Raw genomic sequence first — 27,543 nt, forward strand, 5'->3', positions numbered from 1 at the left:
TTTAGTAAGCTGTCCACCATCCTGGGTAAAGAGTGTGAAGACGTTGCATACCGCTAATGTATATGGGGTGGGGCCAAACGGAATAAAATTCTAGGCAATTTACATACTTCTAGTTTTTAAAACTTTAGAACACAATCTCTGGTCTCATCAGTAGATGACAAGAAAGAACCCCCTTGGGGGAGGGGGACCGTGTGACCCCTCTCCACAGCCCGATTTCAGCCCCAGAGCCGCCATCCCCGGCCTTTTTTGTTTGGATTTTTTTTTTTTTTAAATAGGAGCACCACTCCCCAGGCCAATTTCGGCCCGGGGATCCCATCCCCAGCCTTTACTTTTATTTATTTATGTAAGGGAGCAGGACGAGCCTTAGTTCCCGCACAGTCCCTGCCAGCTCTCCAGCACCTGCAGGAGTAGGTGTTGCTTTTACACACAGGGAGCTGCTGTAAATGCAGCTCCCTGTATGTGAGAGAAATGTGTCTGTTTCCCAGCTCACTTGTTAGTGGGCAGAGAAACAGACGAATGCCCCTCTTACAGCAAGCAAGAGCATTTTCACTGCTTTGCTTGCTGGAAGCGGAGCGTTTGCTGTGACTTGGCGGGAGCAGTAAAGCTCCTGTCAAGTCACAGAAAACAGCTATATCCCTGGGGGGTTATTGACTTAATAGTGGAGATATATATTCTTCACACCTTTTCAGGTCTACATTATTCTCACACAGCACTGCTCAAGATATGTTACTTAAATGAAAAACTGTTTTGTGAAATATGATATTTTGGTTTTCCAGATCAAGCATGAACATCATATGTGAAATACAAATGCAACTTTATTTACATACCTGACATGTAAAAACAAAAGAATGTGTGGTACACTTTTCATCTCATCCCACCTATAAGCGGAAATACTCAATAGACGTTACCAATCAAATATGTGGACCTGTAAGCGTGAAACAATGTTGTCTGTTTAAGGCTCATGGTCAAGGACCAAATGCTGCTACAGAAATGCCAGGCAGTTGGAAAATTGATAAATTATTAAATCAACATACTTGGATTTTGGTGAATCCCACACCAAATCCAGCCAATGATTGGCCCACACATGGCTTCTAGTATGCTGCCCCATGCCTGTTTGATTAAAGTATTTTAATTTCAAAGCAATATTAAAGTGCAACAATTTCCCTATGAAAATAGACTTTAACCCCAAAAGCTAGGTATGGCGTCTCCAAAACCAGAAAATGATAGGTCATATTGCAATCTTAGTCTGGTCACTGATGTGGGTTAACATGTCAATTAGTTCACTTAGATGAAAAGCTTCAAAAAACACTGTTTACATATAATAACTAAATACTGTAGGACTGAGGAAAAGTGTGAAGTACATTGCTCTATAATAGCCAAGAAGCTTATAAATTAACCGCATACTCATCTTGCTCAAGCAATGTCAAACATTGAACACTCTGGCAAAACACTGGTACAGCTTCCATCTGCAGCTGTTGTTTACCTGTCAATATGTGCCTCACCATTTATGTTTTTGCCTCTATATGGGAGTACATTACGAAAACGTAGCAGGGTTTTCACTCATTCCTGAAAGAAGCTTACTTTTTCAGAAATCAACAAGGGTGGTATTATCAATTAATCAAAATAATGTGGTGTATTAAACCGGTGCATCGTATTTACAGAAGTACTCAAACCCTGATCACACCATCATAGTTACCTCACAAATGTGTATTATCTGAAAGCGAAATCTAGGGGCTGCATTTTCTTGATTTATTTAGGAGTGAGACTACGGAATCAATTTAATTTTCAAGTTATGAATCCATATCATATTAAAAAAAACACTATACAGATGCCTTTCTAATGTGACGGTACGTCGATGGCAATTTCACAAATGCAGCTCTGAGTACTACATGTAAAACGTTAGTGCACATTTCCTTAGGTAGAAATATTAATCACACAAATTTGACAGAGCAAATGAACATAAAAAGGGATATGTCGGAAAAACGATATATAATGTGAACCAAAGGCTGCACTGACTGCTAATATGTGCAAAATACCCAAAACAATGTACCTGCAGAATTCAAATACTTTGCACAAAGGTCAGACAGTAGAAATTTCTAAAATACCCAGAGACAAACTGGATTCAGCGTCTTGAGACCCTCATGGGTGAGTAGCCGAGCTATACAAACCCCTGATTGACTGAATTGGTTACAAACTTACCAAAAAAACAATTGTGGCCTAAAAAAAAATAAAAAAAAATCAACATGGAGTGCCAAAACTGTTCCCTGTTGAATCTAAATGGGGTTTCAGAAAGGATTTCTTAAAAACAGTGAATGTAAAACAAGTTTCATATGCCGAATTAAGATGTGCCTACATGCCTTAAAATGCCCCAAAGTATGGGCCACCTTCTTTCAGGTATCAAGATGTCATTTTTCTGCAGAGTACCAGACCACATTAAAGAAAAAAAACGTTTTTGTTTTATGAATAAATAATGGCTATATAGACAGCAATAGTGGTCTCTTCTGCTTAGTAATTATTTTTCAGTAAGGAGGAGCATCTTCCGATAGAAAAATATTTATAACAGGTTTTAGATGTGTGATAAAGGCCAATGATAAAGTCACATAAAATCTTCGTAGTGAAACAAATATTTCTGACTGTGAAATATTGCAATACAAACATACGCCCTTTGACTCTTTTCCCCCCAAAATGTGAAGTAGAATATATTACATGACCGACTCAACAGTGTGTTACCCCATTTTTGGGATATACAATATGTGCCTCTGGCAAAGAGGAAGAGTTTGTGCTTTTTCCAAAGCTGGTGTTTTGTCCTCGATCTGCTCTGCCCGGGATACTTCTGCGCTGAACCCTACACTCAGCTGCACTCATCTTTTAACTTTTATTATGAAAACCTATGGACAGAAAATGTCTATCATCATCATCATCTCTTCTTGAGTTGCATTTGCTGATCAAGCCTCGCCATGTCCAGATAACACGTACAGTAATGCTTCTTGATGGTCGCTCTTCGGTTTCGATTGCTCACCGAGGTTTTCTGTCCTGTTACCCAAACAGAAGGAGCAGTACAATTGTGACAGAGTTCACTGCTATTAAAGGCACTGCAATAAAAAAAAACACAAAAAACAATCAGTAAAATACTTTTATTTACTATTGAACACCTGATTAACCTGCTTGTAAGCAGTGAAATGAACTTTCAAATCAACATGTTGCACACTTAGAAATCCAACAATCTCCATATGCTTAATTTCTCAGGAAGGACCAGTAATGCGGAAACAGGGGTCATGCAGACAAACAGTCTTTAAGGAGACATCCTATCATTGTTTTGTCATGCTTAACTAGAACGTCCGCTTATCACAGTGGACCTGAACCTGAAAAAGACAGGATTTCTCCACTGTCAAGCTTTTCCATTGTTCGTTTCAGCCAGAAGTATCAAACAGGCCGACCACATAGTCCATGTGGACTTGTACTGCTTAACTTCAGAAACCCATCACTTGATCCAAATACTTACTAGGTTAGGTCTTGGGCTAGGATATGCTGTACGAAGCACCCACTGCAGTGAACAGTCCAGTAAGGAGCTCAGTTATCTTTCAGCACCATCATGAGCTTTCTGAAGGTCGTACAGTTGTTTTTATGTAGTTGCTTTATACAGTGCTCTTGCACATTGGCCCCTGCTGCGAGTTCTGGCGTTTCCGGATCTGAAACTGCTTGGTCTTGCACATTGCATCAGGTATTACAGTATGTATCCACACCAAATTAAAGAAACCAGGGGTGGATATGGGCATGGTAACAGCCCGACACCCACCCTCCCACTACAGCACCACTGTGGGAGCAGGACATGCTCTCCCGCTACCCAGAGAGACCATAGACTGCTCAGAAGTTTACATCGGCTAACAACCCAACTGCACTGTCTCATACCCTCCACCCACCTACGGATATCTACCAGCATTCTCTCCTTATGATCTGTATGCATTCTCTGGGCCAGCGTTTTATGACTGGCCCACATTTGGCGGGGCTCCCCCCTTCAATATGACCTGGTTTGTCCACATTATATAAGACCAGTTGACATTGAGCATCTCACTTGACCTCAGTCTACTGTCTTTGTCAATCATTCATCTTTGACAGAGACCCGTTCTCCACTCTGCAGCCAGGTTACAACGAGAGTCCATAAGCATGCTCAACATCAAGCAGCAGTGGAATCTTGAGGATAGATTAAATATTTTATTATGATCTCTTGTAAAATCTCTTGCTATTGCAGAAGTGTGCAGTGAGTGTTATCGCGCAGTGCAAAGTGAATGTTATCGCAACACAGCTGAAGGAGACTAGCTTGGCACTTTAGTATGGACTGCTCTCATGGACGGCAGGGTCAGTGCTGGTTTGCAAAAGGCGGGCCTCTGCCTAGCATGGCACACTGAGCCAAAACGACGAATAGTAATGCTGCTCAAAGCGATTGACAGTGGTTCTTAACCTTTTGACATCTGTGGACAACCAAGTTATAATTACTTAATGATTACTGTGGATCCCCCCCCCTAAATTATTTGACTCGTGGGACACGCCCTCGCCTGGGTAATTACTGGAAGCTGTGAACCCAGCGCTTAGGCAACTTAGATGTTTTGAACCTCAAAAACAATACACAAGCATTCAGAAACAAGCATTCAAACAAATGTTATTTAACTCACAAATATACGGGGAAAAAACCAAATTCTCATTTTAATGGGTAGGCTGTGGCTTTTTAAAAATTCAACCAGTCCACCCATTGTCCTGACTATTATGTTTGATGCATTTGCACTGCTCCTATAAAGCAACCTAAGGACACCACCTTAATTTGTAGCCTCCAATTTTAATTTCATTAACATTTACAGAAGGTTTTAAAATTGTCAATTTGACATTTTGCTTCTTTATTTATATACACTTTATTAATCTGGTAATATTTATTTTCTAAGCAGTCACAGACCACCTGAGCAACCGTCGTGGACACCCAGGGCTCCCCAGACCACAGGTTAAGAACCGCTGGTTTAAAATATCCCCCTATTCCCTTTGTGTGTCTTATGTAATGCCACAAGGGGCCATGAAAATGAAGGAAAGTGAACCCCTTTGCTCACACTGCAACGGGATCAGAGTCATACCTTTGGGAAGAGGCCTAGCAAGATTGAAATCGTTCTGGGGTTGCCGATGTTCCCTCCTTGAGGAGGAAGTTCGGCCTGGCAGTTCGGTATAGACTAGGAGTAGCAGTGTCAGTACATTTTTGCATATGGTGGGCCTCACTCTAGAGTGGCACAATGGGTGAAAAACAATGGGTTGGAATACTACACAGAGCAATTGCCAGTTGTTCAAACTATTTGCAAACATTCGTCCGATCCTCTTTTGCGTGTTTGATCACAACCTAGTTGGCAGAGTAAAACAGATTACGTGGTATAGTACAAAAAACATTTTAGGACCATCACTTTCTATTTATTTTACAAACTACCTGCTGGCAGTGTCTGCGCTGGAAGTGAGCCGTACAAGTGGTTAAGAAAGGTGGCAGTGGTCTGAGAAAGGTTTTGGGCACCTGCAATTATGCTTTAACTTTCTTTCACTTTCTGCAGCAGCTGCTCACCCAACTGAGCTGTCTTGCCAACACCAGAACAGCTGTTAATCCCAACTTTGGCAATACCAACCTATAGAGACAACATTGTGATTCTAGGTCAGGACAGCAGGCGAGGATAATGCTCTACTACTCCACTTTGCAACAGCCATATCATCATTAAACTCTCTTTGTTAGGAACACTTGGAAAAAAAACACCACAAAAGAAAGCTTGTCTACTGACAGCACAGTACGTTTATAAGTTCCTTTGTTGACCTTCATGCCCACTCTTTCTTCACTGATCCATCAGCCGCAAATTAGGTGCCCCACTCAAGCTACAGCATTTTGCTTCATTTTACATGCTATTACCAGTCTACTACTCACCTACTTGTTTCTAACTAACCTTTTCTTTCCAGCGGTAACGTTTGAGGCGCCTTACACAGCCCTCCTCACGGCATATTGATCAGGCAGGGGTGTCCAGGGTGGAGCAGTCTTTAACCGTTAGAAGTCGCTGGTGCTTTAAACAGCACGCCTCATGGAGGACGTACTCATGGGCTCCACAGGATTTCCTATTGCAAAAGGAGCCACACGTCTGACTGTGATACAAGCCTCAAAATGAGTGGCAAAGCATTCCCCCGCCTGGAGTTCGAATGTCCCTAAAAACAGGGTCTGTACAAATTTCAATAATACATGGACACTGACCCAGGCAAAATGCAAACCGGCTTACTGGGCCCATTAAAACCACAGGGTATGATGGTGTCCCCAGGCAGAGACCCATATAAATAGAGCCTTTGGCCACAGTAAATCCACAGGGGCTCTCAAAACCACCAGCAATAACTAGCCCTACAATGGAGGGTACGGACTAGTTCTATATGGAGGAGAAATACACGTTGCACCTGCCAATCGACAATTATTTCTGTGAGGCAGTGGATGCTTCCATCCACAAAGCTGTGTCAGCGGCCTGGCTCCCCTAGAGAAGAGGTTACTAAACCTCTAACTAAAGTGCTTTGAACCCCTCCCCTGGAGGGAAGGCCAACCTATCCCCTCAACCTCATGGGCTGCCTGGCCAGACCCTGCCCATGATAGAGGCAAAAAAAACTACTCTCAGGGAGTGGATATAGATGCATTCAACAGGTTCTATTCAGACTTTGACACACAACGTCCACCCCGGCAACAAACTTTAATCTTACCAGTTCCTGGGCCCCCGGAGACACACAACTGGCAGTCCACTGCTCCCTTCAACCCCTCATGGGGATGGCTCCTAGTGTGACTCAGACAGTGATTTAAACCATGAAAGACCCAGAAAGGCCCTTGGCCCCCAACCGACTGGCTAACCTAGGGGATGGCACGACTAACAAGGTCTCAGACATGCTGAACTTGGAGTATATCCTCTATCCCAGATCATCAGAATGGGCTCATTTGGTGAGGTGGCTACCTCTGAAAGCCATTGGACTAGAAGATCTGCAACCCCTGTCAGGCGGAATGCCCCATCCGTCCCTGAAGGTAAAAGCGGCGCAGACGCCTAAAATCAATCCCCAAATGGTAACACTCTTGGATAAGTATTTCAGGGACCCTGAATTAAATTGTAATTTCCTACCAAGTCTGAAGTCTCTACAAATTACTTACCAATTACCATACCCAAACCATAAACGAGTCGATTGTGCTTAGTGAGTGCTATTGTTGATCAACTCAATGGCACATTTGATGGACTGGGAACCTGCGACCTTCAAGACAGACACAGATCTGCACATTAATCCACTGAGCTTCTCTGAAAGTGTAGCATAAGAGCTCCAAGTTATATTATTTCTGCCACAATAGTCATTGTAGCGCCTTTCCTCCATTCGCCGTGAGGTGCGTCTCCTGTAGTAATGCTATATGTACTCCTCTCTTATTGAGGTAGGAGAAAACTTGATACCTCTTTGACAAATTGTGCACACGTGTAGGTTCCAGGACATGCATTTGTATGTTCGTGGTCCTGCCATCTGTTACTGTAATATAGGTTGCGGGTGCGTCCCCATCCCTATCATTCCCCCATCAGTGGGCAGTGTGCCTCAGAGTATCACAAATATAGCATGCAATGTGGTGCGACTCAAAACTCCCAAATAAAGAAACCAAATACAAAATTCCAAAACTACCCCTCCCCATGACAAGTAGGTGGTCGACCTCTGTCCAAAACCAGTAACATGAGTTAGAAAAGTCAGGGGAGTTCCCCTGCAGCTGAAAGAGTAGTGAGGATGGGCAATTGTTCCCCTGAGGCACTCTTCCCGCCTCTAGTGCAATCTACAGGATCTCTCGATGCAGCCCTAAATAAGAACAAGCATTTTCAATGCAATAGGTCTCGCATTCGTTAAAGTTGGAGCTCTTGGCATTGAAAATGACTGTTTAATGTTTCTTTTGTATGTGCAATAATAGACTCCTTATTTGCAAAGCAACCTATTAATAATGTACAGAAATGGAAAAAGATAGAGCAGGTAATGCGGATATGAAATATATGAAAAAAAATGTAGTTAGTTAATTTGAATACTGTAAAAGTTTAGCAAATATTTTTTAGAATATGAAGGTTATACGTATTGGTTATGGTAATAGTTGTCTAATTTTTTGCACTTCTAAAAAATAGTTTGTTAGTTATTAGTCGATTTTTTGGGCATTATATTAATAGTAATATGTATAAAAATAAACAACCAATATATAAAAAGGTACACAAAAATTAGCAAAAATTGTAAATTACACAACAAGTGTCTTGTTAAAAAAAATAATGTTACTGACAAACACAATCCTCTAGTCTTTTGCGGCGTGACACGGTCACTGCCAGGCAGGTGAAGAGAAAGGTGTAAAACATTGGCCTAGCAGAGGTCAACATTCATCCGTCAAAGTAATAAAGCGGATCGTAATGGAAAGAGACCTGCGGGCATGGTCTGGATGAGGGCAGTAAGAGACAGAAACAGGCCGTAGTGGGTCCACAATCCGGTTTCTTAAATGGGCTAAAATGCATGTACTGCTCTAGCGATGTCAGGAAGGGGCTTATAGCAGTGCGTGCAGTTACTGGATGGCTGTAGGCAACTGACTAAGATGTGGGTGGGGGCATGCGCCGTATGTATAGGGGAAGTCACTGCTGGACCAGATAGTGGTTTAATTAAACCCGTCCCCTTACTCCACATGCCCCTTTCACACTTGCGGGGGGGGGGGGGGGCAATCCCCTCAATAAGCACTTACCTGAATTTACCGCCAAGGGGAATCGCCATCTTCGGAAGAATGCAGTGGCAAAGAGAAATGTAAGGACTAAAACATTACGGCCTGACACAAAAGACAGACTACAGTGCTTTGCAAAACTCGACTCGAACGTATTAGTCCGCTTTACATGAGCACCAATTGCATTACAGAGGGACGCATTTTTTCAGCGCCGGGAGGAGATTGTGATGTGTCTACAATCACAGAACGTTCGAGCCTCCGCCACACTCGAACCTGGTTCCCAGCTTCAAAGTCGGCAGACGTTGGGAATGCAACCCTGGCTTTACATATAACGAGCATTGGAAACGCAAAATCGGACTGGTCCTGCCCGCCATGCATGCGAGCTCCAAGGCTTTGGGGCGAGCGGGCACGAGGTGTGTGCTGAAGTGAGGAGAAGCACCCCGAGTGGCCATTGCGAGTGAGCAAGCCATGGAAAAAAAAGACACATGGACAACACGAGGGGAGCGAGGAATTTACAAATTGAACGACATGAGGAGGGGAGGGAGGGGCTAAAGGCAACACGACCGGGTGAATGAAAAGTGGAATGTGGGGCAGGCTTGGAGTAGAGAAACATGGAAAACAGGCGGGGAGTGGGAAATGGACAACTTGAATGGCATGGGGAGGGAGGGGCTAAAGGCAACACAACACGGACACCGGGTGAAAGTAAAGCAGGCTGCGTTGTAGAAAAGAGGACAGGCTTGGAGCAGGCAATTAAGATTTGAAGCCGAGGCAAAGGAAACACGTAAATAAAGGCTCACAAGAGCGAGGCCAGCATTCTACATCCTATTTTGTTCACTTTATGGAAACTTTTTCAACTCTCTGGAGAGATAGCTGGAATTTTCCCCTTTTTTTGTGTGTCAAGGAGTAGGTGTCCTGCTGGTACTGCTCAGCAGGCACTACTGAGGGCATTCCTGTACCTACCAGTGCTTGTTTGCATAACAGAAAGCACAAGCCCTCCGATGGGCTGGACTCCCACTTGATGCAACTCTTGCTGCATGTTTGGCTCCCGACATCACTGCCAGTGCCCACAGCAATATTGGTCTGAAACCTCATCAAGTGATTTCACCCATAGCATCACTTCATGGTTCGTTTCTAGACGCTTTCCTTTTAAGAGTGGAATGTTCGTGCGGTCGTCTCTTGGAGGTATTTCATTGCTTGAATTTAGTTTTCGGATCTCTTCAGTGTTATTCTGAAAGAATTCATTTTTTGTTGGGTTATATACATTTTTATATTAATTATAAACGTGTTCACCTTAGTTTGTTCTGGGAGATTACAACTTTGGCTATTGCTTTGTTTATTTTTAAACCCAATAGGATGCACTAGTTTGGTACTGTAGAATCTTTGTTATAGATCACGGCCCAGGGTTAATCAAAGTCAGGCCGCGCAGTACTGTGTGAAAACTTGCAGCCTTCCACTGAGTGCACGATACACAATGTGCAACGTCCCATTTACAAAGTCACTCACTGGGGACGTCAACACCCATGCTTGCACAAAAATTGTCTTGTAGCAGGACGCTAAGGATTGCGCGCGCCACAATGCAAATCCGAGCCAACACCATACTGCATCTCTGGCATACCATCTTCAAGCACAAATATGTGCTTGATGACAACCTCTCACGGGGAAAGTGTATACAATATGTATCTCCACAGAAATTGCACATTTTAAGCATCAGAGTGTCACACAATATTTAGCTTGCCGATTTTATTTGAAGTGTTTTTGTTTGTTGCCAGGTCGTGTTTCTTTAGCGCTTCTGGCCGTGTATACATTCTAAAAGAGTTTGTGCTGTGCCTGCCCCGTTATGCCATTTAAACAGACCTAAAAGAGGTTTGCAAACCCTTTGGTCAGTGCACTCGTATCATCCTTATGGTGTGAAATGTACGTTTCATGCAAAAGTTAGTTTAGGTGCTATGCTGTCACTTTACGTCACACGAGCGCAAAGAGAAAAGAACAGTAAATCTGAACCGGATACTTGTGGGGACAGACGGGCCAGCGATTTGCAGAGAGCAAGCAGCTAATTTCTCAGACCATTCATGTTGCGGCGTTCTCTTCTGGAGAATGCCGCAAGTTCCACGATGACTGGGAGATAAAGAAGCGGCAGTGAAAGCGCTCAGGAAAGTGAAAGCGATCGCTATTGAAAAACAAATAAGCCCACGAGTGGGGTGCGCGCCACAGCGAGAAATGTGGTTTCAATTATCGCGCCTGTGTTTGGGCACAATAACTGAAACCACATGGCAGCGGTGCGCGTAATAGACACCAATAGGCCATGGGCGGAGCAATGCGCCCGCCTATGGAGAGGTGTGGCTCACTGGTTAGAGGCGGCCGATCCGTAAACAGAGAATCGGCCAGGGACCAGGGTTCAATTCCCGACGCGGCAGGGTCGTGGACGAGGGTCAAAACGGACTCGATAATTCTCGCCTCGGTACCTACTCTAACCAGGAACACAATCGGCAACTCTGGGCATTAAGCTTGCCTCATCTCTACAACGGCCCCCACAGACGCCGGGGATGCCTGGTTTCACCTTGGAGATACCCAGAAAGGGACCATCTCACAGGGAAAACCAGGACGGGTTTCCCAGCGGTCTTCAGCGCCAGGATACTCCATGGAGTCACAGTGCGCTTTACAAGTACACCCACATTTACATTTGGAGAATTGCGTGTTGCCTTATAAAAAAAGACGCACGCAAAGGCCAATAGCGTGGCCCAAAAGGAAAAGCACACGCACGAGCATGTGTGATTCCTAGGTCCGTTTTGAAACCCCCTACAAGAGGTCTCTTGCTGCGCACTGCAACGCTAGGCGCGAGACCTAAAAAGGCTTCTTAGGAGTTGTTGCTCCAGCTTAGCTAACAAGGATCTCTTATTGTTCCCTTTTGTTTCAGTGTACCATTGCGTAGTTGATCACTTGTCGTCTGATCATCTGGGGGACCTCGAGGTTGCTGAACTAAATCAAGCCACGGTCAGAGTCCTGTGCTGGGTTCTCTCCCTCCGGTGTCGGTGGGCTGGTGTCTCCCCCACAGCTTTGCACCATCACCTCGACCACGCTCGGTCGACCCATTTGTGCTTCAGCCTGGAACGGTGCCACTAAACTATGATGTGCCTTTCCACGTCGGGAGCGACGTGTGTGCTATTTCCGCGGTCTGTCTGAGTACCCGTGCTGCCGGTTTTGTTCCAGCGAGTCCCAGAGTTCCTGTGGTGTCTGAAAGAATTTGGTGCCACCTTGTGTCACAACCCGCAGTCTGGCTGGGAAGAGCATGGTATATGGGAGGCCAAGCTGGTGCGGCTGTCTTAGCTTCCTGGAACGAGGCTCTTCCCTTGCACCTCCAGAGAGTCCGGGAATATTTGTACTTCAGTGTTGTCCACACAGTTCTCCTTTGTGGCAAGCCTGGGCCAAGATGTGGTCTCTATCTTTGTAGTGCAGGAGTCGCGCCACTACCTGTCGCTCCCGGCATGGGTGGGCGCACTGGGACTCTATGCACCTGTTCAAGAGCGAAGAACGTAGAGAGGCTCTCTTGCGCTACTTCAGTCCGTATCCACTGCTTGAGGTCGCGATCATCTTGGTTCCTTCCACCTTCTCTGGCAGCCCCACCATTTGTATATTGTTGCAGCACGAGCGGTTTTCCGCATCCTCTGCTCTGAGATCAAGGGTGCAGATTTTTTATTTCATAGCGGTCAGGCATTCCATATAGGCAAGTGTAGGTGATATTTCTGCCATGGTGACCAGCTCCACTAATCGCTTGGGGTAATCTCGCAAGAGACTTCAGTTGGAGCTCAGGCTGTTTATTTTAGTTTTGAGCGCTGTTCTGGAAGCAGTGATAGCTAGCAGAATATCTGACAATGAGGGGTCCTTCTCCGGCGTCAGTAGGAAGGTGCCCCCCCCCTCGTTCTCCATTGCAGCCCTAGCCGTGACCACAGGTCTGGGTCCTGTCTGCGGGCCGTTTCGTGGATTGCGCTGCTGTTGACATTCCTTTGCCCGGACAAGGCGTCCCTTGTGGTCCACGTCACAGCTCTTGACGCGATACCCTGGCAGTTGTCCAGCAGCAACAGGCTGAGTCTCTAGGGGTCAGTTTCGTCTTTTAGGTTTCTCTGCCGGGGCTGCCACTATTCTATGCTCCACCTGCCCCGTGTCATAGCATAGTCCCTCATTCCTGCCACTTCACAGCGATGGGTCCGCATTTGTAACTTCACAGCCAGTCTTCAGGTGCCATGGCCTTTCCTCCTCTAATCACTGGCATGTATGGGTCATAGATCAATGGGTCGTATCTCTCTCAGTGGCTGGATGACTGTCCCTCATACTGCATCCAGCATAGTCTTCAGGAGGACACTCTAGGTCAGCCACCGTTCAATGGCCCGGCTTGTGCCGACCCCTTTATTTTGAGTGGCAGGAGCCCCATGCCCTGTGGGACTGACTAAGCCCCCTGTGGTCCCTCAAAGGCAGTGGTGGCCGCTTGCACCTGGCCTCTTCACTGTGGGTGGGGCGCCCGCATCCCGACACCGGGACCGCTACATGCCAGGGAGCCTGCCAACATACAGGCCGATTGGGCTAGGTCGCGCCGCTGCTCACCATCTGGTGGCAGAGTCTTCAGGGTGGCTGCTCTCTCGCTACTCCGTGAGGCCGCGCCCAGTCCTGGGCCGCTTGGCTTCACCAACACACAGTCCTCACATTCCTGGAAGGAAGGGCTTTTCTGCCCCAGAGCCAGCTCCTTCAACTTTCTTGTGGCAGGCAACAGGCTTCAGGTCACCCACCGGTCCTAGAGTAAGGGCAAGTTGCACCCCTGATGCTCCAAGATGCTGTGTCAAATGTCCAGCTCTCTGCCTCGGCGCCGGAGTCCAGCCTCACTGCTTTATCCAGCAGTCCCGGACCAGGTGCTCAGTTCATTGGGGGACGGAGACCTGAGGGCGAAATACCCTTTTGCGCTCTGCTCCACTTTCTCTCAATGTGGATCCGCCTGTTTCAGGAGCGGCATGTCTGGGTTCTCACAGCAGCTTTTTACTGTTGCTGATCGCTGTTCTGCTCTGGCCTATGCGTTGCAGTTTCTCCAGTGCCTGGAGTCTCAGGGATGACTGCTGGCAGCTATCGTGGGTTCACTAATGGGGGGAGGTCATCCTTGGGAGTTCACCAAGGAACCCAGGCCCACTATAGGGTGACAGGATGGCATTGGATAGGGGATTAGCAGAGCGGAGCTCCGTGGAACGCTGTACACTTCATTGGCAGCTAGCCACACCCTCCCCCCCCTCTTATCGACAGCTGTCAAGGGGGAGATGGCATTGCACTGGTTAGTGGCTGCCTCTATGATTAGCTGCTCATAGTTACTGTATATTCTTCTTTTCCCTTTTCTTCTCTGTGGCTAATGCATCATACTCTCACACCACGTCTGCAGACCCATACATCATAGATCTGATGTTCATGGTCTGGGATACCTCAGGGCTAACCATTACAACGGGTCATGGACTCCAATGTTGAATTGCTATAATGTATGTTCCCACTTCATAACTAGCTATACTGGAATGTACTGCTGCAATATTGTGCAACCGGCATATGAGTCGTCCTGTTACAATGCATACTGTGAAAATGTTAAATAAAATAAAGAAGTACATGTCCCTTAGTATTTCAGATTTCAAAGGTACGCCCAGCTGCCAATTGCCAAACACTCTTTGCACATCATCCAGACCTGCGCCTACCTGAAGCACAACCCAACCAAGACAGAATTCCTGTTATTTGCCAAGAACAATAAACAAGTTACCGTACAAACCTGGCTCAATGACATGAACCTTGACAGATTCAAAACCCTACTTTCACTGAATACCAAGTCACTTGCATTCATCCTAGAGACCAACATCACCCTCGAGGTTTTATAAGCCAAACAAAGCATATTAGAATCTGAGAAAACAAACAAATTGAGGGGTACACTTATGTCTGGTGAAGAAAAGATATTGTATTAAGTCCATATGATTAATACAAGTGGGTACTGGTCCATTCTTGTTCATGAGAATGAGTAGTCCACAGAGTAACATCTCAATTATGGAGGTTTTTGTTGTTTTCCTTGATTATGCAACAAGAAGGGGAACGCATATCGCTGTTCCGGTGTCTGTCTAATAACGGAGACCTTCCTCAGGACTGACTGCATAGGGTGAACATGATTGGCTCTGTATATTTCTAAACATAAATGAACAGTTACACATGCACTAATGGATATGAAGTGGATCCACACTGAAAACGTGTAGAACACTTGTGTAACAGAAGAACAAGTGCAGTGTAAACACAATGAGATCAAGTATAACAGATACTGGAAAGCTATATAGGTGAATCACATGAGGAAAGGAAGGAGGAAGAGGATAGTGTAAGCATATGTCTGTGCTTGAATTAGAGAATACTTAACAAGACACTTTCACAACTATGCGCAATGCAATTACGCTTTTAAGATTCCTTATCCAGAGCGAGGCAATATGGAATCCATGAAGGAATAGAAAAAGGTGTTTCAACAACCCATAATTAGGGTGTATGTACCAAAAAAATCTAGGTATGCGAGATATTTAATATCACTCACTGACTGTTTACCAAGATTAGTGATGGGTAGTACTGGAATTAAAGAAAAGTGATTAAAAAGGACTTTGGGTTCGAAAAAAAATAATTCTTTCAAATCGGAAGCAGTATTACGGAGTAATAGAGATCACTATTACTCTTACCACTTTGAAATGGAATACATCTGGCAGAAAGCTCGGGCAACCGGCAATGAACTGCACTTAGCAGAGTGCATACAATAGTTGAAATAATTCTGTATAGAGATGAGTTGGAGGAAAAAATGGTGCATGCGTGTAAATTGAACCTAGCGGAGCCCATACTATATAAAAAAAAACCTTAATAGCGATCCATCTTTCGATATTTAAAGACTGCTATCTGACACCACGAAAAAGGTTTTGATCAAAGTCAGCTCATTCAAAAAGAATATACTTTCTAAGCACATATGACTACACCATTTCAGCTATATACACCCTTCCTAAAATTCACAAAAGCACCTCTAGTCTTCTAAGTCGTCCGTTTATTTCTGGTTGGTGAATCAGTTGTAAAATCTCTAGCACCATACGTATGTTTCTCTATTAAACCATTTGTCAGTCAAAATCTTTCTTACGTATGTGACAGCACCTCGGTGATTAACATAGTTGCAGGTTTTCGTTTTAAACAAAAAAACACAGACATTTTAGGGACAATGGACATCAAGAGTATTTCCACAAATGGTCCATGATTTGAAGTATTAAAAATCATTCATTGCTTTTTAAGGCATGCTAGCACATGATCAATATGATAAAAACAACAAGCATTTGCAATGCAAATTGGTCTCGCATTTGTGAGAGTTAGAGGTATTGGTGTTGTAAATGACAATGTCTTTTACCAATGTGTGTTGGTTTGGAGTGGATGTATGTGGTATGGGGTGGAATTATGTGGTTTGGATTGGAATTGTTACTTGTGGAATTGTGTGGTGTGGATTTGTGTACTGCATGGTGTGCAGTGGAAATATATGGATAGAAATGTGGAATTGAGTGTATTGAAATTATGTGGAGTGGGATTGAGCAGAAAAGCTGAGATAGAAGAAAATGAGTTACGGCTATATATGTAGTGCATGTGTGTGAGAGGGACAACGTTCATAGAATGCGATGGGGACTGAGGGGGGTTTAGGTGACCCAGGACTAAGTGGGATGAAGAAGTTGGTAGATTTTTAAAAGGTGGAAAGTGGCCAAAGAAGGGTGACTGAATTATTTCCAAGAGTGGTGGCCTATGTAGTTAAAGGTGTGGCTTAAAGCATGAAAATTAAAACCTGTACTTCACACACTTAAACCTCTTGGGTGACCTACAACGTCTTAACACGAGATGGAGAGAACGTCATGCATGCGTTTACTTTTATTTGACCCAGTGTGAGACTGCGGACGCGTTTTCCACATATTTATTTAAAACCAGAGCATAGCGTGACATGCTGCAAGGTCGTATTGACAAAGGGAAGAATTGAGTTCAAGTGTATTTATGTATAGGTTAATAGCTCTTTGAAGGTAGAAATGTGACATTTCTTTTTAGCGTGGACAAATTAATTCACAAGAGCTTGCCGCTCTGCAGGAAGGCAAGGAAATACAACTGCAGAAGTTACAAAAGATGCTTTTTCTCTGGTTATATGCCTGTGCAGCCACATTCTCCAGACTAGACATTATTTCCCATCTTTCTTTCTCACAGAACCAACAACGCATACAGATGTACTCCAACGCACCTGCGGTTTTACTTTATTGTGGGTATTTATACAGCGCAAACCTAGACCTAGCGGAGGAATATGTGCAAAAAATGTTTATGACTATAGAAGCATGTTGGGGACACATAAGCAGATGCATGTAAATTATACTGAAAGAGATGTGAGGGATTTGGAGAACAAGGGGAGATTTGTTTACAGGTAAGTGGAGATAGAGAAGCGGTAACTAGTCTGGTCACTCCAGAACTTCTGTAAAGAAGGGTAAGTTTTTGTTTCAGGGAAAGGTTATTTCATCACCGGTATTCATAAGAGAATTTCTGTTAACAGATGTGTTCTTGTTCAGATTTCTTGATTTGAAGACTGGCCATCAGGGAGGTACGAGTCATAGTCCCTTTTGAGTTTTTAAATTTCTTTTGCAGCGGGTTCCCCGATTTATTTGAGCAGACAGCTTGAAAATTATACAGGCGTTTGTAACAGGAGGCATGTTGAAAGCGGAAGTTGTGCAGTTGTTTTAAAACGGAGGTGATATGATGAAAGGTCCTTTGTTGTGCGAGGAAGCGTGCTGCTGAATCCAAACCTTAAAATGCACACAGATGCCGCAGACCCATTAAGTTCACGGACTCCCCTTAATACAACAAGACACCAACTGATGGTAACAGTTTTGAAATCCCAAATTAATGGGATTACAGAGGCTTTTGAAATACTGTGATACCCACCACGAGGTGTCACAAGACTAGAGCAGGAGTTTGGGACAAGGCAGGTCGTGTGTATGGAGGTCACCTAAGGGCAGAAGAAGGGGTCTGGCCTGTGGTACCCCCTGTATTGAGTTTCAAGAGCCCAGGCACAGCCTTTATTATTGCTGCATCATGAGGGAAGCCACAGGAACAGATCTCATACCACATGCAATAAAAATATAGAACCGGCAGTAGAAAGAAGAAAAAAAAACTTTTCCCCCAGACAGTCAGCACGACCCGGCATCTTCTTAAACTACCCACAACAGTGATTCAGCTTCATCTGAGTGAGCCTGTCTGTTTACATCAGCTGCGGCCAGTCGCTCTCTGCCCCTCCAAGTGCACACGTCACGTGTGCTCTCGCCGAGCCATGCGTGCCAGTTGAAGGACTGATACCAATCGTATCGCTGACGAAATAGCCGGTGAAAGAGTCAAGCCTTCCTCATCCCTTCAGGGGGTTTCTACGTACCTGCCTTCGGAACTTGAGAAAGTGGGTGGAGTCCAAAAACAGGCGACTTAGGTTCACAATATAACATAAGCAAGCATGATATAAGAGAAGGTTCAGACAGAGCAAGCGTTCAAAAATACATTCTGCACGTACATGCACAGTAATATATAACTATCCCAAACCATATAAGCACCAACGGGTGGGACGTGGCATGATTACTGAACAATGACACTGGAAATTAATAAGTTGGGGGAAGACACAGGTAGATTAAGGGAACTGTAAGCAGCGCCTTGTGCCAGCGAGCACATGGCAAGGAGAGGGATAAAAGGGAAAGCAATGTACGCAAACAAACATATGGCCCATACCAAAAGGATCCATCCAGCAGGGCCAGTAGCCAGGGCGAGAACAAAATAGCCACGAGGCGGGGCAAAGGTACTCTATTCACAAACGAAAACTATGGAATTTGTAAAGGTGGACCAAGCAACCAATGAAAAGCGGTGGGCATGTGGTGGGTGTATTCAAACCCCACAGAGAGAATACAGCATCCCTCGCAGAGCAGCGCATGCGCGATGCCTCTAGGCTCGACCTAAAAAAACGTAGGGGCAACCCTGTACAATGAGCAGTGGAGGAAGTGGCTGGGCAGGACACAGATGTAGGAAACTAAGTACTTAATGATGCTTGGCGTGAGTAAAGGTGTGCTACTACCAAATGCAAGCAAGACATAAGGGATGGGGTACAGTCCTGATACCAATCGCATTGAAGTGCACTACTTGGTAGGCCGATGTGCAACTTGTGCAAGAAAAAGCAGTATGCTGTCGCTCACATTAAAGTAAGGTAATAGCTTAAGAGAGCGGACTCATTGCCCATGCTATATGCTATGGTGTTCAGAAGCAAAATATCAATGACACAGACCAAGGATGCCTTTTAAGTAACTATATTCTGTGTAAAGTTTTATTAAAATCAAAAGATCCTGGATAATGCCAGACCTAACTGAGCATTTTGCAATGGCAATAGATCCGGTGTTGGGCATCTGCTTTTTGGCTCTGTTGAAGCTTGTTTTGCCATGTTTTTTATTTTGTATTTAGCAAAACTGCATTTTGTTGAGGCTGCCATGCCCTCATCAAATGTAAAATAAAATTGACTAAAGCACAAATGTCTACATTGAGTAGTAGCCTGGCACTTAAAGGAACCAATTTGCATTTGGACATGTTCCTTTTGAAAGGGCAAAACGCTGTCACTTGGAGTAATGTTAGCCAATGGCTGAAGGAGGCTTACTGACTGCTCTAGTGCTGTATGCTGTAGTGGACGTAAGAAAAATATGAACAACATACTTGCAGAGCAATGGATAAAGAGGGCTGTCTGAAACCCTCCACGTACATTATACATGTAATTTTAGTAAAATCGAAAGGTGTTGACCAATGCCAGAACTAGAAATTTGGTTTGCCAGTAGCGGTGTTAAATGCTGAAGTGGATCTAAATGCATCTCTTCTAAATACAGTGACCAAAACAAGTTGAAACTAACAATATACATTACCAATCTATCCACAGTCCAACTGTCTTCTTTTTTGCGTGAAGTATATCTACCATGCTCATCAAACGCCGATAGGCTGCAATTTGATGTTGCTAAATATTTAAATATGCAGCTAGATCAAACTCTAGCTCTCAAATTCAACTTGACTTTCGCTCCCATTTTTTATCATTTTGGGAAACAAAATTCAACTACAAATAGTTTCTGTATATGCCATGGGTAAACTGCCAGTTGAAAGTTTACCAATTCTGTGTTTTTAAGTCCTGGTCCATGCATCTAAGGGAGGGTGTTCTCTGCATTATACAGTTAGATCCCTAAAAATCTATTCTGCCTAGGTGCTAGATGAGAAGAATATGATGGAGAGTCTCTCAAATGTAATATTTAATAAGGATCTTTAATAAGATATTGCGTGTTGCAGGCACTTGGGATGCAAGGAACGGACTGAGCACTGCAGAAGAATTATCATAACTAATGCCATTAACCATGCAACTGTAATGTGAGCTAGTTATAGTTACTTACTGGCAAGCCTAGTTCTCCGTTATGAACATTCTCTTTGAATCCACAAAACTGCACAATATATCCACGTACATGCGGGATTGCCGGAATTCTAAACATTTTATATTCTGAAAATAAACTCAAAGAATACATACATGCCTTTAAGAGGCAATATTTTCTTGTGCTTTTTTCGGTGTTAAAAAGCACAATTAACAAAATTAAATAAACATCTGGCGGAATACACAACTGTTTGAAACCATTTTAAAATAAAAGCCTGTAAGTAAAATGTAGCCTTTAACAGCCTTGGTCCGTCTCAGTTTTCTTGAAAAGTAAATTACATTAACCCCCAAAAAATAAATGGGTAAACATTACCAATTCTGACCAAGAACAAGGAACTTTGCACTATGGAACCTCATTTTGGGTTGGAGTGGTGGGTGGCCGACTAAGCCACTACGGAAGCGGAGGTCCTGATGGGACTTGGCAGCCACATTTGGAGATCACTACCATAAGGGCGTGACCGTTTCAGTAGAATTGCTCAGTATCATGGGATTCTCTATATATTCCAAGACAAACCCCGTATGCTGGGGTTCACTTTTTGATAAACAAAGTTATTTTTCTCGAGGTTTCTCCCAGTAGGTCAAGTGAAATCTATTGTTTTTCATGTGCAGGGCCAGAATGCATGGTTTTGAATACGAGACAAAAATGCTGGAAGCTCACCCTAAATGGGTTGAGCGTTTCACAACCATGAAGAGGACAATTTTGTACAGCTGGCCTGCCGCAAATGAGCTTTCGGTGGCAGGACAGATGAAGCACTGCAGTGAGAGGCAAAGCAATCTCTCCACAGAGCACCCGACGATCCATAGGTCATGTACATATATGTATATCTGTACTAGGACCTAGTTCCTTTATAAAAAGGGTGGGAATTCTTCACATTGTCGCCAATTAATGTTTACACAACTGTTTGTCATTCTAAATTAAAGAAAAGTTGAAGCCATTACAACTCGTAGAGTTTTCACTTTTAGGTCAAAACTTCCCAAGCTTCCAATTAGTTTAAGCAGTCCAATAATAGCATTTTTTTAAATTATATTTCTTCATACCTCTCATTACAGTTCGCACTGATCGAATAAGGTTCATTAGTTGCGACTTGACTCCAGGCTCATCACCAAACCCTCCAATTCCGTGATCAGCTCCCCAGCCAACTGAAAAATCAAAGGACAATATTAGCTGTATTAAGTTTACATGCAACACTGTTTAACTACGCCTTTTAATAAAATTTAATTATTTTCAGAAAATATACAATAGCCAATTCTGGACAAATTCTTTGAATTCCCTAAAAGGTCTGTGGATCATACAGGAGGTACAGCAAATGCGAAGCCTACCTGTTTACATAGTACAATTTGAAGGTAATATGGCGTAAATTATAAAGTAAATGGAAACAGAAATGACAATAGAAGTCACGGACTAAGAATGGCCAAAAGCAAGACAAATGTTTAAAAAAAAATAGATTTTAAGGTAAGAGAAGTCACCATCATTGTGTACCGGCTCCCAGCATTAATAAAGAACATGAAAACACGAACAATGGGACACCACTGAATTATGGTACGGAGCAGTAACTCCTTCACGGCATCTTCTTTATTGCTGCTTCTCCTGGCACTGATCACAATGTTTTACTCCTACACTAATATATTCAACCCCCTGTTGGTTGTTTTCTTGTGATAAAGTTACACACACGTAACTTTTTTCCTCCTAATCTTTTCTCCTGATTTTCCACCACCTGGTGTGCTTTCCCTGTATGCTGTTTTTTTTTTTTTGGGATAAACAAATTTGTATTCGTTTTACAGAAGGAATGCACCAGCCAAATCACACCATATTTCAATGATCGGGAATTACAGTCACAGAATCCCACCACCCAGCATACAGACATTAACGAAACAAAGATATGATGGAACCAATCAAGCACCTCGTGATTAGACCTCTCCCCCCAACCACTTCCCCCAAACTCTACGGTATCTCTTGGGGCAACCACGTGCTGCGTACATAACTTTGTCCTGTGTGGCACACCAGTCCACCCCACTCCGCCAACGCCCCACGGTAGGTGGATTAGGACTCTTCCATGAGGCTGTAATGTCCCTTTTAGCTACCACCATGGCCGTATTGAAGAACAGTTTTTCATTTCACGACCCATCCAACCCATCAGTGATGACCAGGATCATGTGCTTAGGGTCATGTGGAACCCCCCACCCCAGAACCTCAGAGAGCTCAACCTCGATGCCCCTCCAGAATCCCGTCAGGAGGGGACAGGCCCACACCATGTGTAGGAAGTCAGCGGGATCATGGCCACACCTGGTACAGGCTGAGGACGGACTAAGCCCCGCGCAATGAAGACGTGGGTGAGATATGCAGCATGTGGATAGTAGAGTTGCACTAGGCGCAGCCTAGCAGAGGCGGTGACCGTTCTAGGGGCCATAAGGGCATCTTGCCAGTCCTCCTCTTCCAGGGGGCCCACCCAGTCCTCCTATTGTGTCCGCAGTCGGTCCAAGGAAGTCGGGGTGTTGTTAATCAGTGTGCGGTAAATATGGGAAATGCCACCCTTCCCCAGGTCCCCGAACATAATCTGTGCTTCAGGTGGGCTATGGTCAGGCAATCGAGTGCCTGTCGCTAGGTGTGAGTGGACGGCACGCCGCAGCTGGAGGTAGCGAAAGAATTGCGAGTGATGCAGCGAGTACCTGGCCTGGAGATCTTCAAAGGAGCGCATATGGTCCCCCACCCAAACGTCCCCAAGCTGTGTGATGCCTATGAGGTCCCAGGCCTCGAGGCTCCGAAGCCCGGACACCTCCCTGAGCCAGGTCCCGTGCCACAGGCGCGTACAGCGGGTCAGTGTGTGTGTTCAGTTGGTATGCCGCAGTGCAGCCCGCCAATCCAGTAACACAGAACACGTCACCTCCGGAAGACGGGATGGAATCAGGGTCCTGTAGAGAAAGGAATGTATTCTGTCGAAGCCCAGCTCCCCCAGCTCAAGCCTGTAGGCCGGGTCGGACCACCCCCCCATTAAACCAGTCGTGTATGGAGAGGAGTCGCATGGCCAAATAGAGGTAGAGGTGAGTCATCCCCAAACCCCCGTCAAACGAGGGGATCCTGCAGGTACTGAGCGTTAATCTGGACCTACCTTTCCCCCACAGGAACTTAATGGTTAAGCCATCAAGTGCACGGAACCAGGCCCTAGGAAAACACATAGGGGTATTCTGAAGCATATAAAGGAAGCGGGGGAGCACCATCATTTTGAAAAGAGCCACCCTCCCCATGGGATTGAGGGGCAACGACTGCCACCGCTTGAGATCACCTTTGGCTCGCTTCACCAGAGGAGTGACATTGAGGGCCCAGCTGAGTTTGGGCAGCAGGGTCACCCAGATACTCAAATATTTGAATGATTGACGGCATAAAGGTATGTCGGACTGCCAGTCAAAGCACTCCCGAGAGAGGTGCAAGGGAACAAGGACTGATTTATTGGAATTCAAACGTAGGCCGCAGGCCTGCTCGAATGACTACAAGATACTAAGACAATGGGGACCCGACTAGGCAGGATCTGCCAAGTAGATGAGAACCTCATCAGCGTAAAGGGCGATTTTATCCGGCTCAGCGCTGGGCCATTCCCATCCCTGCATCCGGTCGCAAGATCGCATCAAGGATGCCAGAGGCTCCATCACTAAAGCAAAAAGCAGGGGGGGAAAGGGGACAACCCTGCCTCGTTCCCCTGCAGACCGAGAAGGGCTCCGACAGGACCCCGTTAACTAGGACGCGAGCCCTCGGGAGAGCGTACAGAACCTTGACCATGGCCCGAAAGCGGGGGCCAAGTCCCATCATGTCGAGAACATCTTGAAGGAAGCCCCAGTCCACCGAGTCGAAGGCCTTCTCGAAGTCCACCAGGAGAAGCGAGAGGTAAGGAGTGAGGAGGTGGCGATGGGCCAAGGCAGAGATCATCCACGGAGACAGGGTCGGGATGCCGCGGGAGGGCATACACCCACATTGGTCGGGGTGGACCAACGTAGACAGATGGGGCTTGACTCGCTGGGCAAGGAGGGTGGGTGAACAGTTTGACCTCAGTGTTGATGAGGGAGATGGGGCGGTAGGCTGCAAACAGCGGGGAAGGGGGCTAGGATTTCGGAAAGACCACAATGGTGGCTATATCCGTTTCTTGAGGAAAGGAACCCTTCTCCACGGCCTCGTGAAACAACGCTTCTAGATGAGGGATGAGAACATCCAGATAGTGGGCATAATATTCCTGAGGAAGGCCGTCAGGGCCCGGAGTTTTGCCAGAAGAAACGAGAGCGATAGCGTCTCCAATTTCCGCACTGGAAATGGGACGGTCCAGGTCTGCTTGGACAGCAGCATCTATCCGCGGAAGGCGGCCACCCTCTCCGTCCATCAGGTCCGTAAGGGAGAGGGTCGGGGCCCGGGCCTCATATAGCCTGCGGTAGTAGGCAGCAAAGGCCTGCACCATTACCAATGGGGCACGGCACTGTGACCCAGCCGGTGTCACTATCTCAGGAATTATACGGTTCACTCTTGGATACGTTGCCAGGCGGTGAAGGAGTGCACCACTCTTGTCGCCCCAGCCATATACTCTGGCCACGGAGGAGCGCCAAAGTAGTTTAGCCGCATCTAGCGACAGCTGTTTGATCTCCAGCCGGAGCCGGGTCAGAAGTATCGTGTCCGAAACATCAGGAGACTGGGCCGCGGCACGTTTGAGGTGCAGGGCCTGCGCCTTTCGCGAGGTAAATCTGTTCCAGCTGGGCTTGTCGCTGGAGCTTGAGTTGGCCCTTAGCGACCCCCCCTAATCGTGGCCTTGCCCACCTCCCACAGGGTGCCCGGAGAGGACACAGAGCCCTCGTTGGAGAGAAAGTACTGTTTGAGCTCCACCCCCACCACCTTCCTAAATTCTTTGTCGTGAAGAAACCAGGCATTTAACCTCCATGTTTGTCGGAAGGGACCCGCACAAATCAGCACTGGCGAGTGGTCAGAGATACCTCGCGGAAGATGTATGCTGTTTTTTTAAGTCTCAAATATATACACTTTTTTCTGCTCATAGGCCAGAATTACTGATTGAAACCCAACACCATTTAAATTTTCATCAAACCCTTGCTTATGATTGGGTGGCTTTGCTGCCTAAATCAGCTGACTCCTCTTGATATAATGGTTTTCCTCAGTATTCTTCAGTCTCAAGGCAATGTTTTTGTTTAAATAAAAGGTAACTTGAGTGTTGGAGATCTATCTTTAGACCGAAGGCCACTTCATTAAATTGTGTGTTAAAATTCCGATTTAGCTTTCCATTTGGTATGGCCCTTCAACCAGTAAGAAGCAGCATGGTCCTTGTGATGCCGGTTTATGTTCCTGTGACCTGTATATCATTCAATAATCCCTCCAAATGGCTTCAAATACAAAGCATTCAACAGCTCAGGAAAGGTGGCAGGTTTGTTCTGACAGACATACTGCCCATGCACAGTCAAAGCACAACCAGTTATAAATTACAACATGGCTATGACTCAATGTAATTAGTAAAGCACAGAAACACAATGGGAAAATGTTTCTGTGTTTCTTCTCAGGCCTTAAGAGGGACTCTAAAAGCCAAGCATGGAAGGGGCATGGAGAAGGAAAGCAGAAGTGTAAAGAATAAGAAAAGGGCACAACAGGAGGGAATTAGGAGTATTCAAATAGTAGTTTAGATTTTTTTTTGTAATTTCCTATTAAAATTCACCTTTTGTTGAAAATTGCCTGATATTTTATTAACAGAGTCTCTAAAACGTTACCTTATGATTTTTCCTCATTCACATAAATTGTTTGTGTTTTCCTGTCAAGTTAATAATCAAAGAATGACATAGATAGGAGTTAAAGGTGTATGTAACAACTCAAGATGATGTATGCAAAACAGAAAAACTACCTTCTACTCATTCTTAAGGACACTTCCCAACGTGAACCTATTTTTTGCCCAGAAAATTTGACATATTTTTTTTTCTCCCCTCCTAAAATCCCGGTCATTTTAATGCCAATCGAGTACAAGTATTGGCAAAGCAGTGAGCCGGACTTTAATATGCATTCACAAATGCTCTTATTTGTGTTATAAACACATTGGTTCTTAATTACAATGCGTGCCATTGGAGGCAGCAGTCGGAAGGACCGACCAAAGCTTTCCAACAGGCTTAGGGAGACAATCGGTCAGTCAAAACTCACCATAATCTCTTATTGACGGTGTTTCTGTCATCTGGATTATGATATTGGTTTCCGACAGCCATTCCATGTCGGCCTTTCCCAGATGGAAAGGCTGTCAGAAAGCGCCATTAGGGGGCCCCTAGCACTGCCTCCATCCCTCCGCATGTGGGCCCGCATTGTGAACATCCCGGCACAGTGTGGCAGGCACTGTCACAAACTTCAATTTCCCAATTGGAGCTTGTGCGGCGAGCAGTTTTTGTCCACCTCAGAAGTTCCCACTATGTCCGGTCACATAGTAATTAGATGTTCGGAACCGCCGAACTATGGTTGGGCAGTTCCCTCACTGAAACGGTGTCGGAGGGCCATTGTGTTGTAAACATAATTAAGGTTTATCATATTAAATCGTTCTTATTATAGGCTTTGCTAATACTATTTAAAAAGTAGCAAAAAACACGCTCTCTGTATAGAATAGATATAGGAATTAAAGATCTGAATTTAACAAAGAGAACGATCAAGAATTGTACTTTTCAGACGTGAACTAGTCCCTCGTGCATTCCAACAGAAACATAATTAAATACAAACTAGCCAATAGCACGAAGGCGAGGTTGTACTTCATTTAAGTGGAGCCAAAACCCGTTCTGAACAAAGTATCAGAGCTCGAAATAACATTGCCTTCTTTCAAAAATACATTCTCGCAAGAAGCGGAATATTCTGGTGACTCAAGCCCATCAACGTTGAAGGGGATGCGACGGGTGGCTGGAAGTCCGCTCCCGAGCCCGGTAGGCACTTGGTTCTACCCCGCAGGGGACGTCCCGGCCCTTACACCGCACCGACCACCCCTAGCGGCCCTTACACACACTCCGCACCACCTTTCCCTCACTCACTCCTGCTGAGGAAGCGCTCCTCGTGTAGCACGGCGATGGCATTCACGCACAACAGAGCCGCTTGGATGAGAGAGTACAGGGTGAAGGCCATGTTGAAAGCCCAGCGCCTCTGCCACAGAAGAGTATGACGTGGCACAGCTGGGACGGAAAGCCGAGCGAGGCAATATTCAACTTCAAACCTAGTTTCTGAAATCTTCCAACCACTTCCGGAATTCACTGCAAGGACCTAGTGAAAACCAACCACGAG

General features: G+C 45.2%; 1 protein-coding gene across 1 annotated transcript; it reads right to left on the reverse strand.

The window, feature by feature from the left end:
• Positions 1-797: 797 nt before the first annotated feature.
• On the reverse strand, positions 798-27,543 carry IER3IP1 (immediate early response 3 interacting protein 1). Its single transcript, XM_085629473.1, has 3 exons — positions 27,297-27,543; positions 21,306-21,407; positions 798-3,092 (listed from the first exon to the last, which is right to left on the reverse strand). The coding sequence occupies exons 1-3, from the start codon at positions 27,385-27,387 to the stop codon at positions 3,037-3,039; spliced, it is 249 nt and encodes an 82-aa protein (XP_085485599.1). The 5' UTR covers positions 27,388-27,543; the 3' UTR covers positions 798-3,036.

This window comes from Triturus cristatus, chromosome 2_1, assembly GCF_964204655.1.
Source record: "Triturus cristatus chromosome 2_1, aTriCri1.1, whole genome shotgun sequence".
NCBI classification, from domain to species: domain Eukaryota; kingdom Metazoa; phylum Chordata; class Amphibia; order Caudata; family Salamandridae; genus Triturus; species Triturus cristatus.